Raw genomic sequence first — 19,612 nt, forward strand, 5'->3', positions numbered from 1 at the left:
GCGAAAATTTTCGTTACAATTTATTTTTATTTAAGACTTACACCCTTTTCGATGCGAGCGCGCCGAATTAGTGATCAGTGATGTGTGTGAAGGGCCCAAAACTTTCGACAGTTTTAGAAGCAGGGTAGGTGCGTGCCCTCGCGACGGTTAAACGAGATTTTTAAAACATTAACCCCCGGGTGACGCGGTCGGGTAAAAATTGGACGCTTAGGAAACAAAGGGTGTGCACGTAATGGCGTATCACCGTTTTATAGCGGTGTTAATTTTGGCTTTAAAAGTTAGTTATGGAAGTGAATTTTAAAGTATGAATTGTTGCATAACACAATTTCAATTTGCAAAATAAAAAAAGCTTTTTCTTACTTTCCGTATTCTCGTAAAGTTATAAACGCTCCATGATAAAAAAAAAGATTAGGTATAAAAAAATACATTATAACAACTAACATCCTTGCTTTAGAATTTGCATTTACATCATTAAATAGTTTCTATATCATAGTCTTTATCACACAGACTGAATTCTAAAAATCAGCATTATTGTCTATCATTTTACGCAACAATTTCTCACGTAAACGGAACTAGAAATAGTCACATTCCAGTAAATTAATACACCTATTAACACGTCCAGTTAAGGCGGCATAGCACTAACTACCAGGTAACCAGATACGTCTCGAGACAGTCGTGACAGCCAGCCGAAGGCCGAAGGCCGAACGCCGAACGACCAGGGAAGGTAACCCGACACCGACGCGTGAGATCTGTATGAGGTATTCAATTTTAATAAGATTGTGTCTTATGCATATTTGCATTCTGACCGCTGACTTTAACATGATGAAGTTTTAAAGATACTGAAAAGTTTGTCTTTCACAAAGTTCTTTTGGCACTTGTGTAGGCTTCATACAATTTAATTACTTAACCAATGGCCGCGCACTTGGCCACTAAGAAAGTTTTCTTTTTTTGAATAGTAATGATTGTCAATTGTTTAGTTTTTGGCGCTACAATTTTCTTAATTTGGATTTCCTTGGCCACATGACTGGCAACTGAGAAACTTTTCTTTTTAGATATTTGATCAATGTCGATTGTCAATTGTTTTCTCGTGGAAGTTTTTGGCGCCACTCGTAAATAAAAAATGATATAATAATGCATAATTTACAAAATTACGAAGTCATTTTCTTTAAACTTTTTGAATTTGATATTTTAACACTGAAAACTCTACATAAGCTCGAAAAGTAGTATTACTTATTATACGACATAGGCACCTACTATAGGTATTACATCTGAAACCCTAGTTCCCAGTACCTACTTACAGATACCTAATCTCTACCCAATACGCTGCCATTTCCCACGCTATCAAGCAGTACCCAGACTGTCGAGTGGCGTTTTGCAGTCAATCGTCCCGGAGTCTCGGATACTCATCCCGATAGTATCACTTTGTCTTGTAATTAGAGCGGATCCAGTTTCGCGACGATACACCAATAGATCATCGGAGGCGCGCGGGCGTTCTTACGTCAATGATAGGGCTGTCAGTCAAAATAATAAAGTTTATAAAGTTTAAAGTTTATTTCGGTAACTTTTACACATTTTTCAATACAAGTATTTAGGGCTTCCCATTAAGCAATCAGTTTTGCTTGTGTTAGGAAGCTCCGCTCTTCTATAGTGAATTACAAAATAAATGATATTGTTAGCAAAAGTAAGTATTCAAAGATATCTTTTTAAGTCGCTACGACTTTATTATCTTCCTAAAGTTCGTTTCAGCCAAATGACGTCCACTGCTGGACAAAGGCCTCCCCCAAGGTTTTCCACAATGAACGGTCCTGCGCTGCCCGCATCCAGGCTCTTCCCGCGACCTTTACCAGATCGTCGGTCCACCTAGTAGGAGGCCTGCCCACGCTACGTTTTCCAGCCCGTGGTCGCCACTCGAGAACTTTCCTGCCCCAACGGCCATCGTCTCTACGAGCTATGTGCCCCGCCCACTGCCACTTGATTTTAGCAATTCTGCGAGCTATGTCGGTTACTTTGGTTCTCCTACGGATCTCCTCATTTCTGATTCGATCACGCAGGGAAACTCCGAGCATAGCCCGCTCCATCGCCCTTTGGGTGACCTTGAGCCTTCTTATGAGGCCCATAGTAAGCGACCACGTTTCGGATCCATATGTCAACACTGGCAACACACACTGCTCGAAGACTTTCGTCTTGAGACACTGCGGTATTTCGGACATGAGTATATGGCGAAGCTTCCCGAACGCTGCCCATCCGAGTTGGATTCGACGATTGACCTCTTTCTCGAAGTTGGACCTACCTAACTGGACTGTTTGTCCCAGGTATACATAATTGTCGACAACTTCGAGTGTAGAGTCTCCAACCTTCAGAGGAGTGGGTGCAACACGGACATTAGACATGATTTTTGTCTTGTCCATGTTCATTCTGAGGCCCACTTGTTGAGAGGCTCTACTGAGGCCATCGAGCATTGTGCCTAGATCCTCCAAGGTCTCAGCCATGACTACGATATCGTCCGCGAATCGAAGGTGGGTGATGTACTCGCCGTTGATATTTATGCCAAATCCGTTCCAGTCCAGAAGCTTGAAGACATCTTCCAGGGCGGTGGTAAACAGTTTTGGAGATATGACGATGATCTTCCTAAAGTAGCGTCAAAATATGTTTCATAATTTATTTTTAGTAATAATTGTAAAAGCACTACAAAGTTCAATTATTTGTTATAAGTGCAGTTATGACAGTTTTTTTCTAGCGACATGCACTTTCTTTCATTAGGCAGGAATCGTCATATTCTTACTTATTAATCTTTCAGGGCTTCATTCAGTCGCTGCTAAATAATTTCACAAATGTAGTTCTGTTTTTTTTTATAGACAATATTGGTTTAAATTTCATTAAACGTAAATAAATACAATTTGTATTAATTTAAGATCTAGGGCCACAATATCAGCGTATTTACATCTATAAATCTTATTCCAACGCATTCAGCTGCACAACTGACACTATGTTAATTAAATCTTTGTAAATGTTTCTAATTTTCCCCGTCTGCCAGCCCTAGCACCAATTGACAGGTGTCACATGCGCGCGCGCCGCTCATTGCCCGCGACGCACCGATAGATCATCTAGCGATCGATAGCGATGTCCCGACTTTGGTGGTCCGCAAAAAATTACCAGAAAAATGACGTTTAGTCGTTTTTTTAAGATTTTTAGTTCCCACGAGATGAAGGATATTTGGAGTCATGATTTTATTTTATTTACTTTCTTTTATTTTATAAGTTCTTCTTGGTTGGCTTAGTTCTGTTTACTATTATTTTTATGTCAGCGTTGGAACTCTATCCATCTGAGGTGTCAGTAAGACATCAATGGAAAAAATAAGCTCTACTAAGAACTAAATTCGTTGTAATGTCCTACTACGAGACTATTCCCACCTCTCGTTCCCACCACTGCAACTCCTGTGTAGCCAGGATCTACAGCTTGACCGCCATAAAAACCCAACCAATGAAGGTCAAGTTTGTACCGGGGGAAAGTTAAACTGTCATTGGACCCGCAACGAAATTAATCAGAAGAACATAGGAGGAGTTCGAAATTAAGGTTCGACTTCCCTAATGTAATGTCCTACTAAACAACAGTTATTTATTATCTTTACTAATTTCTTACTTGTATACCTACTCGTAGATATACGATAATTTAATTGAAAATTTAACAAACAACTGAACTGAAGTAGGCAAAAACTGTCGTGAAAGCTTGGTGGAATTTGATGATAATTTATTTTCGTCTTCAATATCTTACGTACGAATTACAATTTATTAAAGAAATTAGTAAGTTTTCTAAACATAAATCAAGAACTATAATTATTTCATTTATCCATTAGGATTGTGTTGTTTGTAAGTTCTGACATTATTCAAAATATTTTGACAACGTGGCGACAGTCTTTTTTTTATTACAGACATTAGGTTATAAGGTCATTGACCTATAGAACAGCTGATCCGTGAAAGTAGAGCAAGCAGGTTGAATAAATAAACAAGTTTGCTTTGCATTTTAAATCATTAATGCTAATTAATGTCTCAATAGTTAGACTTGTACTTCATGTAAGTATCTTTGAATTATTTGCGAAGCCAATGACCCAAAGCATTTATTTATGTGTTACTTAAGTAACAAGGAAAAATATATTTGTAAGTACCAATTGAAAAATGGAAAAAATGGGAAGCCTTGTCTGTCTAGGTCAAACGAAACCTTGAGATTGAGTTGAGTTTTGGAATAAAAGTTTAGTAGACTTGTTTTCGGCATTTAGTGCAGTATTTATGTGCGCTAAGTTTTACTAATAAAGTAATACAGGGTGAAGTTTCAGTGCACGAGATTAGCTAATACAAAAACTAAGTAAAAGGAAAATATCTAAAAAATGGTTTTCGGGACTGATTTTATATAAAAATACACCTTTTTAGATACAAAAAGTGAAATTGAATAACTTCACTTTTCACAAGGTGTAAGTACGAGTATTTAACATTTACACGCACAAAAATGCCAAAACAGAAACTAGTTTCTGTAAAGCTCTTTTTATATGTTACTCGCTTAAATTCCGACGTTCACCCACTGGGCAGTGGCAATTATCAAAATTATCTGGTCAAAAAAGATCACAACAGAATTCTTTGAATGGGCCCATTCAGCGCCCCCTGTTGTGCATTTCCATTCAACATCAAACCGATACCTACTCGTACAAGATTTCCGGACAAAGCTATTACGTTCAATATGGATTAGAGTAGTGTTGGTATAATGCACGATGACATATCGATGTTATTAACGTTGTAAATTAATCGACTGTCAATAAGTTTTGAAACTAATGATTATTAATGTTCATTGAATTACTTGAAAGCTTTTTCGTAATATAAATTGAATATGAGTTAGAGGAGTCAACACAGAGCCATTTTCTTTATGGTTACATAGAGCTACAAATAGTACAACATTGTCAAAATATTTTAAAGGAAAATCACTTTCAATGTCAAGTTCGTCACCTTTTCCTTTCCGAAAATAGTTGACACGACTGTGTATCCAACAGGAAGCCTGTCAATCCAGGTCAACGGTTCGCACTATTTCCTTATATTTTCGTAAGTTAGAATCACAAACTAATATTAACAGTTACATTGACATTTGAACTGATGTTTGAGGATAATCTACTTCTTTTTTTTTGCACAAATTACAGATACTGTGCTGACACCTGAAGTAGCCAAAAAGTTCGCAACACGTCTGAGTGTATGTTATGTACCACCTGAATTCTACATTTACCTATGTTTTACAAATAAATGATTTGATTTGATTTGATTTGTCTTAGTTACAATTTGGATTAAGGTTGTGCTGTCAACTTTTTAGTCACTTTGGATGTCACGAACTATTTGACGCTGACTGTCCGGTACATCTGTAAAACTATCGATAGTGAAACCACATCTTTCCATCACTACTTCACAGATTCCGTCAGTGGGGCTCGTCCCCCGAATTAGACTTACTATTACCTAGCATTATCTATAAACATTTTAGCGTTCGCTTAACCCACGCGGTCCCGAGTGTAAGCGTTTGGGGTACTTACCTACTTGGGGTCGGTTTTGGTTGGGGAGATAGTTTTTTGCAATTCTCCACGGGGTTGAGATTGGTTGGTGTTTTCGAGTTCATTATGGCGGTTAAATTATGTCGGCGCTTTGAGAGGCTGTGATTTGTAAATAGTTATAAATTGCTATTTGGATGATGATAACATTGGGAGTATTGGGACATAATATGAGTGTTTGCAATTTTGTGATGACTAAAATACTATTTCCTGAGGAAAAATAAGATTGGAGACAATGAATTCTTTACTTTCTGTTTTAACTCAGAAGTCTTAGGCTGGGTTGCTGGGTTGTCTCTTTAACTTTAGCAAACGTCAAAAATCTGTCAAACTCCATACAAAAAACACCGGTTATCGTTAGATAGTTACCGTTAAAGTTTGGTGGTGGAACTCAGCCTAAGATGCTTTATGCGACTAACATCAGATTTAAAAGTACATGCTGTAAGATATAATATTGCATAATAATTGTCAATTAACACTTCATTAAATGAGCTTTATGCAACATTAATTACTACGTGAATTCTAGTTAAAAACGTGAGACTTTTGGTCATAGATAGATGTATCGTATTTTATTCTTTAAACCAAAACGTTTCAAATCTCGTACATTTATTGAACTGCAACAAATAGCGGCAAAACATTAAGCCTCAAACGGGGTTCTGTATTAATGCCATTATCTAAGACCCTCGTGAATATCGCCGCAGCCGAGTGCGAGTGACTGAGGAGTGAGGGCACTCGAGAGGGACTTTCATCTGCATGCCGACAGACATGCCTATTTGGATTTGTTTTGATGATTGCATTTTTTGTACAGATATTTGTTATGAAATGTATAACGTTCTAAACCAAACAACAATTTATTGTAATGGCCACCAGCTAAAGGTTACAGACATACTTAGTTATATGCATTAAAATTATTAATGAAAACCCAGCACGTGTTATTGGCAGGTATATGTAACGTTTCATAAACCAAAAATCTGTTTAAACGTATGTCCTCATCTGCTTCAAGAATTGCTTTAATATAATTTGAGAAGAGAAGAGGTTTTATTTGAATTTCATTTATCCTAAAAGGTTACTCAGATTCTAAAGAGAGTTCAAAGTTCAGATCCCCGACTTACAGATTTTTTGCATAGAGGTTTTTACTTAGAAATCACTCTATGGCTATATTGCAATTCAGTTTTCTTGTTGACCTCTACGAAGTTAAATATTTGTTTAACGGATAGTGGCCAAGTAGTTTTCGTATTATGACGTTATTCAAACCGTAACAAAATCCTTTCGATTATTTAATTTTAAGAAAATATACTCAAAATATTTACGGTTTAAAAAATTGTTCCCAAACAGTCTTACGGCGCACTGTGCAGTCTCCAGTTACGCCGTTTTGTTTGTAGAAAACGAAACCAACATAGCGGCATACGGACACATAATACAGTATCGTGCACGAAGCCCCGAAAATGCGATTCGGTAGCGCTCGCCGGTGTCGAGTTTCGGCACTAGGGATGTATGTTTTTTTTTAGTTTGACTTCTCGATTTTTTGACTCTCTAATTGACGTGTTATTGAAGACACGCTTCTTTTGGGGTATCGTTTTTAACCAGTGAAATTTTGACAGAATGAATTACATGTAGAGCAAGCAAGTATTTGCAGAATGTTTGGTCTCTGACTATGGTTTTATATTTTGCGTAATCAGATCGTACATAATTTTCAAAACAGAAATGTTCAGTAGGTAAGTATAAAGTTTCTAGCAAAACGGTTGTCCCTTACTCAATTGATATTTTTTCATTTTCCTGAAGTAGGAAGTACTGTACCGAAACATTTATTTACCTAGATATTATATTTACTTTTTAATATTTTTTTGTTCAGTCCATGCACGCACAGCTCCAACTATGGGAAAAAGCGCGAAACAGTCATACTATTTACGATTTTTAAAAACGCAATGCCAATTGCTAAGCTTTTTAGTGACAAGTCCGACTGAAACACTTCTAAAATTTAACTCTACATCCCTACGAATTCGGTAGTCGTCGGTGTCGTGTTCCGGCCCACTGTGCGGCTCGCTCGATCGAACCCATGAATTCCGAATTTAAATTAGGTGTCTCCAAATCGTATTTAACGGTGCTTGAGTCTCCAACTGTTGATTGGAGATTTTTGTTTCGTCTTGCGGTTGGTTTCAACGATTCTTGGTATTTTATGTGTTCTCTCATTGTTTCGTATCACTATGACAGATATAGAACTGTTTTACATAATTTATCAGTCTTAAAATGCAATTGCTGACGGATTTTCGGGAGGTTTTGTCTGTTTATTTCTAAATCATACTCAGAATTTGATATCAGAATGGAGTTTTGAATGAATTTAGAAATACATACTTTATTGAATTTGATAATAAAATTAGATAGCTACCAGAATATCAGAATGTATTACAGCAGCTGTAGAGCTAGAGTAGTAGAAAGTTTCAGGGTCCCTGGACCTTTATTTGATATTTTGAAAAATTGAAACACACCAAATTCTTGTCACTCTCAATCCCAACTAATATTATAAATGCGAAAGTAACTCTGTCTGTCTGTCTGTCTGTCTGTCTGTTACGCTTTCCCGCTTAAACCTCGCAACCGATTTTGATGAAATTCGGCATAGAGATAGTTTGAGTCCCGGGAAAGAACATAGGATAGTTTTTATCCCGGTTTTTGAAACAGGGACGCGCGCGATAAAGTTTTTCTGTGACAGACAAAAATTCACGCGGGCGAAGCCGCGGGCGGAAAGCTAGTTTCTTTATAATAATGCCATCATTTTTATTTTACTTTTGGCCTCAGTGAGGCTTGTATCAGTAAGAAGGGGCGGTGGTGCGATGAATTTTTATAAGCACACGTCAATAACATACATTAGCATCTAGCCCAAAAAGTATATTCCCTCATAAGCGTTGACGTTAATCCGCTAGAGTGGGCCGGCAATATGACTTATAGCAGATCCTTGCGGCGGCGCAGCGTGTGGGAACGAGACGGCAAATATTCTGTGCACTCACGCGTAAAAGGATTTGTAGCGCTAGAGGAGAAGAATGACGTAAGATGTGCATTTTAAAATTATGGAATAGTGTTTTTTTTTGTTTAAAATAAAAAATGCGCGTTTTTAATATGACATGGAACACTGAAAATTTCTTTATTAATTTATATCTTCACTTAGCAGCACATAATGTTAACTGGTTTTTTAGATTGCTATGGTTTTATTTAGTCAAATTCAAAACTTATTTGTATTTAGTTTATAAAACATACGTTATTAAAGGGTTATTAAATTACTAAATTAATTTGATCACCGTACAAATAATAATGTTCTAAAAGGATCATATTTCGCTGAAGAAATTTTTATTAATCCTATCTAAACTCTAAATACATCTCTATTTATTTTCACATCTAATCACAGATGACACTGCAATTAAAATTTATGTAGCTGTGCTATTTGTCAAAATTCTGTTAATAAGTAATATCATTGGATGAATAGTATTACTACGTGTGTGCAATAAAACCGCCACTTCAGCCTTAGCGCCGACAGCTCACTTACGCCGTTCTTCGCCGGAGCCCGATCGATTGTTCCAAGTATTTTTGTCCGCTTTCAGTTGGTAAGAAACATCACGCCCATTCGACCGTTATGACTACGCGACGCAACGCACGACAAACAACCGTCTCTCTCCGGCATATGTGTTTACCGGCTCGCTGTCCCTTTCGCCTATTTGCCCACTGGGCCGAGTGCGTAGGTACGACAGTCATAAAAATAGCCCCTTTGGCGCCGAATCTTCTAGGGCCATTCCGTGTTTCGATTTTGTCCCGTGTTACGGGGGTGCAGCAGATATAATTGGTTATAGCATAGGTGTGTCTGGCGTCTGTCATTGGCGTATGATGTAGCGGCTGGGTTTCCCCTTGGGTAGTCGTATTGTTTCTACGGAGTAATATTTTGTGCCTATTGTTATGACGTTGCCGTTGTGCTATAAAGGTTTTGATGTTGAGCTCGAAAGCGAGATTGTGTGAGGGAATTAAGCTTCTATTTTAAGACACTGACTGAAGTTATTAAATAGTCTCTTTGTTATAAATGAATCTATGAAGCTTTCAGTAACAAACTTTGATAAATGAAACTCGAAAGTAGCCGAAAGCTAATCAAAATAAATATCATGTCACTCGGCGTGTCTCTAAACACTTCCAACCACAGAGAACCAACAATTCAACACTCAAAACTAACAAAAACGTTTTTTCCCGCGTCCATTGTTAGCCCAAGTGTTTACATTTCGGCGTGCAAGCTCGGGATCACAAAACGCATTCGAGTTGTGACATTATTAACAGAAAAATTGCACCGATGAATTATACGTGGGCGAAAAAAGTTCTTTGTCATTTTTTGCCTTCATTGGCCGGGCAGATGTCTCTCAAAACGTCTGGTTCGATTACCGGTCGTGTCACACCGCGCAAAGCTTTATTTAATATCGTGCATGATATTTCATAGGATCGCGGTTTCGTTATTTTTTTAGTAAGCGTTAATTGCAGGATGCCTCGCCGTCGCTTGTTTTATTCAACTGTGGTGTCAAGTGATATACATCTGTACGCGGTGATTGAAAAAGGAATACCTCGCTTATGTGGTTTAATTAGTATACTATGACAGATTGGGCCAGTTTCTAAGGGAAGAAAAAATAATAATTTGCATAGATTAGCAGTAAGATAAACTTACATTCAAATAATGTACAGATAGGTACGTAGAACGAATAAAATTCTAAATCCTATTTTTTTCTTACAAAATAATACAAAATATGAAGTTAAGGAATTTACTCCGATACTCCAAATGCTTAACAATACAAAACGACAATAAAACTGAATTAGCAAATTTATGAACTCTCCAAAACTTGATAATAGAACTATTTGTATAAGGGACAACAAAAACTCAATAAAACGGTATGGATCAAACATCCCGAACTGAAATTTTATAAGCTGCCATCAATAATGTTGACAGGATAGACTCGGTTGCATTATGATGTGATAGGTCCTTTTACCTTCTTGTGTCGCACAATGGGCCTGGTCCACTGGTCGAGGCATATGGTCGTTACTCGTTTTTACGTCGGAATATTGCAAAATTGGATTAAAGCAGACTGAATGTCGCCAGGATTTTGACCAGCTTATTTTGAGGGCGGCACAATAGGCAGAGCCATATGTTTGCCAGATTTAATTAAATTCGAAAATTGTTTGAAAGTGTTTTGACATTTGTAACGTCGAGTAGTGTTCCATACATTGGTATTCAGTGACATGTCAAGGATGAGTGATCCTATAACAATACCCTTAGATATAAAACTTTAAAATTTATAAGAGAGGCACTTATAAACTTTTCTAAAACTTTTGTTAAAAGATACGAAGTAGGTAATATGGCTATTTACTCTTACTTAACAAGCTCTACTCTGCAACCTAAGGTCATCCTATGTATAGAGCAGATTATCACCGGTCTAATTACATCGAATTCACATCAAAGTACTTTACATTCTTCCTTCCTAGTATTTACTACTTCGTCTTACTACTAGAAAATAGCATTGGCACCAACTTTGTGATAAATGCATTTAATTCTTCTAAATCAACACATTGGACGAGTTGCGTTGGAACCACCGTTGGCGCCAACGGGCAAAGCACAACTACAGTTTAGTACAGCCCTAATAATGATTGAGAGCCATCTGCGCTATAGCCCGTTGAATATAATGAAATATCAGCAATGTCCGTCCGAAAAAAAACAACTAATAATAAAAAACAAATGAATACTCACACTAGGAATATTGTCGTTATTGCACACATTCTCGCTGAGCAGGCGATCCCTGATCTCCCACGCGAAGATCGACGGGCACTCGCGTTTGTAGTCCGCTATCTTCTGGACCACTGGGGTGGTGGCCACCCGGGGCTTCGACCCGCCGATGGCTCGAGGCTTGATAGACCCAGTCTCGTAATATCTGTGTGCAAAGCTAATCTTAGTTTGGATTGCGGAAAGTGGTGAGAGCGAAAATACACAGGTAAAAGTAATATGCAAACTAGCCATCAATGGGTATTACAGCGTTAAAATGTCGCTAAGCAGGCTGGCTATAAGTAACATGGTTAATATGAGTATGTTACCACCCGGGGCTTCGACCCACCGATGGCTCGGGGCTTGATAGACCCAGTCTCGTAATATCTGTGTGCAAAACTAATCTTAGTTTGGATTGCGGAAAGTGGTGAGAGCGAAAATACACAAGTAAAAGTTGTAGATACAAACTGGCCATCAATGGGTAATGCCGTGAAGCCAGTACTGGGTGTAACATACCCACTGAGTTACACTGAGTATCTCGGTTGTCATTGTCAATTAGTTAATTATAAATTGAACCCATTGATTGCTTGAAGGTAAAAAAAGACATCCATCCATTTGGCATTAGCATTTTCCGAAATAGGTACACGAAAAGTAACTATGCCCTTTTAAACTGGAATTAATGTAAATGATCTCCATAGTAGGTAAATGAACTAGACATAGTTGGTTAAATTTTAAATCTAAAACAAACTTTGATAAGCTCCATTATTAGTTCCCCATTATAAATCGATCAATTCCGCTTAATACTATCAACAAAGTTTTGTATTGTAACCATCCCGGTGCTTCCCGTTCCACTCCTGGAGCATTAGAGCACAAAGGGGCAAAGTTGAAAATGTATTGTGTGGGGACGCAAGATGTCTGTACTGATACAGGATGTACTCGCGCGAATCTATTGTGATATCGAAATGTGTCGATATTTAGCTCAAATGCGGGGCTGAATGAGGTGGGCTTTCAATTTTTATTTTTTTCTATCGATGGAAAAAATGTGATAATACGGGTAGCGTAACTTATCGATCGAGTAGGCATTAAAATAGAGCCCACAAAACGTTTAAAAATAGAACGTTACGTATTTTACTTTTAATATTCTGTTTGTGGCCTATGCTTGAATTCTTTTTTCTAAGTTGCCAGTACGATGACAGTAAATAAAACTTATTTTTCGTTCGGTCAAAAATCATAGCAAACTGTTTTGCAAGAGACTTAAATGTTAACCCTAAAATACACACGGTCCAATCAAACGCTGTCATCTGTCGATACGATAGTGTTTGCATTAGCATTGTCGGGGCAGCCAAGAGACTGTTGAACTGGGTAACATCGTGAAATCAAAGGCCCTGAAACTAAACTGGGAAATGTATTTTGGCGTACGTTTTGATATTAGTAGGTAGGTACAAAATGTACAGATTGTTTTAATAGTTTCTGCTCACATACTTATCATCTTTCTTTTTCTTGGAGCCTTTGTTAACTAGTTAAAGTAAGCAATTTTAAATCTGTTTCTTGAACCTCTTTAGGCTTCTCAGAAAGTTCCGCTATTTTTATTAATTTAAATTAATTAAAAGTGTTACTCTCATATTAAAAATTGCCTTACCAAATAAGTCTCAAAATGTCCCTATAATTACCGAAATCGTCCAAAATATCTTTAATTACAGTTTTGCAACATTCAAAAGCGCATTCCTTGTAAATGAAACCCAATACCGTCAATAGCAGGGGTGGGTCTAAAGGACCCGCGCCGTAATCGCTTGTGCCTCGGGCAGCGACAGGTTGACGTTGGGGCGGTGAATACAGATTAATTGAGAGTTTATTTAAGTGTTGAGGTCACTGAACTTTGCGAGTGAAGATTTTTTGTTTCTTTCTTCTTTTCTAACAAAGACTGGTGAAGAAGTTCAGTTAGGTGCGTTATTTGAATTTCCGCACAACCGTTTTTTACTCTTTGCTGTAAAACGCCTTTTAGTTTACTAAGTACATTATAATGAATGCAAAACTACTTACCGTACGCGACGCAATAATTAAAATATTTTTATTAGTTTTTTTAAGATCGTACATTTTTGGATAGTTTGTTGAAGTTGTGTTAGTTCAAAAACTTATTTGACGTCATACCTACTTACGCAAAAACTTTTTACATACGTAGCAAGCTCTACTAAATATTACGGCGTCAGCCTTAGAAGCCTCATCATTCGTAACTAACACACTATTTTCACGATAGAAAAAGCCAAACTCAAAATAACTGAGGTCCACCAATCACAATCAAAACCAAGTCGTGAACAGAATTAGCTTCGAATCGGAATATCGGCAACAAATCGCTCAATTCACCGCGACAATGCGATTCAGAGGCCGCGCTAATAACTGTGCCACCGCAGGAGGCTGGCCAGATTGTACCATCGATTAGATATCGATCATTCGATTTTCTATTCATTTGCGAAAATTGTATAGTGTACGCAGTCAGCAACTATGCATTTTTGTTGCTTATTAAAACTAACTAAAATGCCACCCGATTTAGCTTGATACATTTTACTCTGTAAGTACATACTTAGTTATATTACTCGTACCATTATTAATTATGAAAATACATGTGTTTCAAAACGGCTTGTTGCCAGTTAATTTACTTTTAGACATGTTAACTAATTTTCACTCTACACAGTGTTTTTTTTTAAATAAATCAAATACCAAACATCGAAAGTTTGAGAGTTTTCTAGTTAAAATTTTTAACACTCTCACACTCTCATGGTTTTTAAAATATGTACACTTTAAAATGTATTTATCAAAACAAAAACGTATTCATTCCAAGAACAACGACGCATCTCAAGTTACTACTCTATACCATAAACGATGTTCTCAACATCGACTGATAGCACACACTGTGCTAAAGGCAGCACAGACTCTGCCTACTAGACCGTGTAATCGGAGCACTGGGGTCAAAGATACGGGGGACAAATCAAATGACTACTTATCGAGATTGTTTTTGAAGTGGTTATTTATATGTAACAGTGTTATAACATCGATTTGTTGAAGTTATTTCACGCATGGAAGGAATGTTATTATTGAATTGAGTTTAAAGTGGGCGTTTTTAGTTCGTTTTAGATGCAAGGACAACGTCAAGATAAACAGTGTTGCATCTGAATCAAATTTAATTGTGTATCTAACATTTTCAGTTTGATATGCTCGTGACATTGTATGTAGTGTCATAATAATCATCATCATTTCAGCCATATTATGACGTCCACTGCTGAACATAGGCCTCCCCTAATGCTTTCCACGTTGATCGATTGGTAGCGGCCTGCGTCCAGCGCTTCCCTGCTACCTTTACGATGTCGTCAGTCCACCTTGTAGGTCATAATAATTACATACTTTTAATATTAAGTTTATTTTGTATTCGTGTGTCAAATTAACAATTAGGTACGTACAATTTCGTAGATATACTTTTATTAAAAAGATTAAAAAGTTTTCAGTGTTCATTCATAATATTATGAAAAGTCACACGCATTGTGTATTTATTTTACTGAAAGAAACAAAGCGGTAGCAAAAAAACGCACGTTAATTAGCAAACCGATTTTTTCTCATATCAAAACTCCACATGAACAAAACAAAATTCAATAGTATCCCACTTTACCCATATCTCCCATCGAAAACGGTTGAAACCATGAACTTGCTTTGGTTAACAGCAGGAGTCTTCCTTAATTAGGAGTCCTGCCACGTTTGCCCTTTCTCCCCAACCCTTCAAGTAATTGGCGCGATAAGAATGTCAGGGGAGTATGGGAAAATGGGCAACACTTGCAATGGGACTGCGTAGGAATGGGCAATTTTCTAGCAGGGAAATAATTCGAAAATGCGAGGAAATACGGGTGATTATGAACTCTTAAGTTTGATACACTGAACACTCGCTTGCGAAAAGAAGTGGCATTTTTTAATCAAAAGGTTTCTTAATCACAGGTAACTAACTTGTACTAGAGTTTGGTGGGCTGAAAAGTCGCACGTAGCAGTTCGAAAATCAAAGAATAGGATTGTTTGTGCCTTCTTCTCAATTTAACTTCAAATTTTTCTCTGAAGTTAGCAAGTAAATAAATCAAATAGAAAAATCTATGCCTAAGAGGCAACACATGAAATGTAGGAAGTGGTAACTATTGGCACTCAAATCAAAATAAAAATAAATTGCTCACTTCCAAAACCAAGGGCAACAAACTCATAACCTCATCCTCTCGAAAACCACTCGAATTGTTTGCCAATGTCTTAACAAGCAAAACATTACGGCATAATAACATGTGCCCAGAGGGCGCTGCAAAGGGTCCCAAAGCAAAATTTACTTTCCTACAAGATCTCTTGAACGGGCGTCAAGCAGTTTCGCCCAGTAGGGGCGCCAATTACTACCAAATAAATTGTTTTATTCTCATTTTTATTTAGGGGCGGTCGTGGGACAGCCCTGAAAGGCACACCCTGTATTAAGATCTAGCTCCTTTGATCGACGTCTTTTACATTTTTTTATTGTTCAGAATTGACTTTTGACTTTTTGTTCCCATTGATTTCTATTGTCAGAGCACTGTGCAATTGAAATGTAAAGTTGTTGTTTCGGGACAATCAGTATTTTGAAAACATGTTTTTGATGGGAATCAAATTGATATTTAAATTGACGTTTAGATATTTTATCAGTAAACGAAGTACCTACCTATCTTTTAATTGTCCGGAGCTAAGTGCATGCCTAAAATACGAAAAAGCATTTGATGGAAAATAAGGGTAGTATTTTTTAATTGAACTATTTGTTCGCAATACATTTCGAGCTTGTCAAGCCACGATTACCGTAAACAATCGAATTGCATTTCAATAAGAGGGCGAGGGCCGAAATCCTCCTTGATCTCCCGATAAAATCGCAATCAAACGGCGAAATTATGCCCCTAACGCCGCAACCGCTGTCGATTCCCAGCGCGTCACCCGCGGAGCACACGTCAACAAAAACAATCCACTATGGGAATGCAAACTCATTGTATTGATTAATTCATTGAAATATTCCTTAATTTTGTCCAAGGCGCCCATTGTGCCTCACCATTGTGCGTGCCTCAGCAGTGTATGGGAATTCCGTCAATTTACGAACGCGTGGCTCCTCTGACCCCGTCTTCGATTTGCACAATGGTTTTGTGTCAAATAATTCGTTTAACATTGGTACTCGATTTAATTGTTATGGGTGCTTAGTCTGGCCTTTGTGCGAGACTTCTGGAGAAAACAGAATAGTTTCCGATTACTGGATTAAATTTTAATATTGCTTTTAACTCGAGTGAATGCCGTTTTATTTTAGTACTCGCCAAAATAAAAGATTTTTATAGTTTCTAAAATACGGCAACAATATTTTGGACGATTTCAGCAGTTATGATCTGAGATGAAATAATTTTTCTCGTAAAAGGACTTTTATTTGTATTCTAAAATTTTTTACTATAAAAGGCAAGTAAGATAGACTTGTTGAAGATCTGCAGAATGCACTTTTATCCACGTACGCCAGGTCGACGATCTTCGTCGTGAAGCAGCTATATTGCCTATGTAGGTGAGACGACGACGTTCAAGTGACTGACCTGTCCAGGATTTTGGAGACCTGTTCTGTGCTGCGTCTGACGTCACATATCGGGACTTCGAAGAGCGCTAGGTCCTCGAAGAAGCTGTATAGGATTATTGAAGTTAGAGGGACGTGTTCAGGTGGCGGCAGCGGCCTGTATGTAGGACGTGTTCAAGCGACTGACCTGCCGAGAATCTTGGACACGCAGCCGTTGGAGACCTGCAGGATGCGGGAGATGTCGCACGGCCGCGCGCCCGAGTGCGCCAGCTCCACGATCTTCTGCCGCGTGGAGTCCGGCAGCGGCCTGTATGTAGGACATGTTCAAGCGACTGACCTGCCGAGGATCTTGGACACGCAGCCGTTGGAGACCTGCAGGATGCGGGAGATGTCGCACGGCCGCGCGCCCGAGTGCGCCAGCTCCACGATCTTCTGCCGCGTGGAGTCCGGCAGCGGCCTGTATGTAGGACATGTTCAAGCGACTGACCTGCCGAGGATCTTGGACACGCAGCCGTTGGAGACCTGCAGGATGCGGGAGATGTCGCACGGCCGCGCGCCCGAGTGCGCCAGCTCCACGATCTTCTGCCGCGTGGAGTCCGGCAGCGGCCTGTATGTAGGACATGTTCAAGCGACTGACCTGCCGAGGATCTTGGACACGCAGCCGTTGGAGACCTGCAGGATGCGGGAGATGTCGCACGGCCGCGCGCCCGAGTGCGCCAGCTCCACGATCTTCTGCCGCGTGGAGTCCGGCAGCGGCCTGTATGTAGGACATGTTCAAGCGACTGACCTGCCGAGGATCTTGGACACGCAGCCGTTGGAGACCTGCAGGATGCGGGAGATGTCGCACGGCCGCGCGCCCGAGTGCGCCAGCTCCACGATCTTCTGCCGCGTGGAGTCCGGCAGCGGCCTGTATGTAGGACATGTTCAAGCGACTGACCTGCCGAGGATCTTGGACACGCAGCCGTTGGAGACCTGCAGGATGCGGGAGATGTCGCACGGCCGCGCGCCCGAGTGCGCCAGCTCCACGATCTTCTGCCGCGTGGAGTCCGGCAGCGGCCTGTATGTAGGACATGTTCAAGCGACTGACCTGCCGAGGATCTTGGACACGCAGCCGTTGGAGACCTGCAGGATGCGGGAGATGTCGCACGGCCGCGCGCCCGAGTGCGCCAGCTCCACGATCTTCTGCCGCGTGGAGTCGGGCAGCGGCCGGCCGTTGACGTAGACGCCCCCGAGCTGGTTGATGCCGCTGTGGCCGGCTGAGGAGCACCCAAAGAGCGCTCCGCCGCCCATCGCCGCGCTGTGCATGAGCTCATCTGGAAGGAAGGACACTGATAGAAAATAGGAAGTTGGCTAATGTGATAGACATTGAATTACGAAATGGGTGAACAAAGTTTTGTTAAGGCACAGACGACAACAACCAAGCAAAACACTAAGGCACCATAAGGTGTAGATGTAATAAGTTGTTTTGCAACAATAACTTGAGTCTAAAGTGCCGTCATTATAATTTATTCATTGTCTTGGAAGAGTTGATGAATTTGAAGATATTTGATTTAGTTTTGCACAAATGTTTAGGCGAAGTTCAGTAAATAAAATAAAAGCCAAATAAAATTAGGTCAATTAACGTAATTTACTCGTAGAATACCGGCCGCGTACCGGAAAACGCAGCGTGGGACGTCCACCTAAGTACAAGGTGGACCGACGACATCGTAAAGGTAGCAGGGAAGCGCTGGACGCAGGCCGCTACCAATAGATCAACGTGGAAAGCATTAGGGGATGCCTATGTTCAGCAGTGGACGTCCTATGGCTGAAATGATGATGATGATGACTCGGTTTAGAAAACGAACACGTAAACCATCTTCCATATAAATTGCAAGGATTTTAAAATAAATTTCATAATGGCCCCAAACATAAATGAAAACACCCATCTGCCAAAAAATTCAAACCATATTTTCAACTTAAGTGGTCGTCTCTTGAAATCTATTGATATATTTCATTTAAAACTTTTATCTGAAAGATAATAATCTGCAAACCATAGACTTAAATAGCATACGCATCTCCCGAAAGAGGTATAAACCTTAACCCGTTTAAAAAAATAATCCGCTTAAATAAAAAGTGGGTTCCGTAAAAAAAAGGGTTTCGCGGTAGATTCCAAAGAACCGCAAGTGTTCGCCTAATCCCGCAGATACGTATATTTTTTAACTGATAAAAAACTTAAGACATACTCTTATTATGAAGAATTATTTGAAATCGTTCAGTCTTCGAACTCGTCTTCGAACTTCGGATTATTCGGATGTGTAAGTATTTTTTAATTATTTGAGTAAGTAACTTTTGCCCGCGGTTTTACCCGCATGAATTTCGGTCTGTCATAGTCCCTCATATGTTTTTTCTGGGTCTCTATATACCAAATTTCGTCTAAATTGGTTCAATGATGCATGGAAGAGTATGAAACACCTTTCCATCCATTCTAATTCTAATATTATGTAAATAATATGTAACGAACAAACTACCCCACTGGCTTTTCAGCTCAGTCAAATCAATACTTAATGAATACGTGCCAAAGTCTTTAACTAAGACAATATGCTCTTATAAACTTATCATTTCGTTTGCGACATTAATGAGAAGCCCTCGCCAAATTTGAAGCTGGCAATTGCTTCCCACTTTAACATGTAGCCTTTAATCGTACGCA

At 39.2% G+C, this 19,612-nt stretch overlaps 1 protein-coding gene across 1 annotated transcript in view; it reads right to left on the reverse strand.

The window, feature by feature from the left end:
* The window catches only part of toy (twin of eyeless), a 61,606-nt gene that overhangs the window by 34,106 nt on the left and 7,888 nt on the right, over positions 1–19,612 (reverse strand). Inside the window, exons 2-3 of the mRNA XM_028305172.1 lie at positions 18,014–18,239; positions 11,334–11,514 (exon numbers count right to left, since the gene is read on the reverse strand). Coding sequence (XP_028160973.1) covers positions 11,334–11,514; positions 18,014–18,239 — 407 coding nt within the window. The remainder of the gene's footprint in view (positions 1–11,333; positions 11,515–18,013; positions 18,240–19,612) is intronic.

Source organism: Ostrinia furnacalis, unplaced genomic scaffold (genome assembly GCF_004193835.3).
Source record: "Ostrinia furnacalis isolate ACB-3 unplaced genomic scaffold, ASM419383v2 OfSCF1638, whole genome shotgun sequence".
Lineage (NCBI taxonomy): Eukaryota > Metazoa > Arthropoda > Insecta > Lepidoptera > Crambidae > Ostrinia > Ostrinia furnacalis.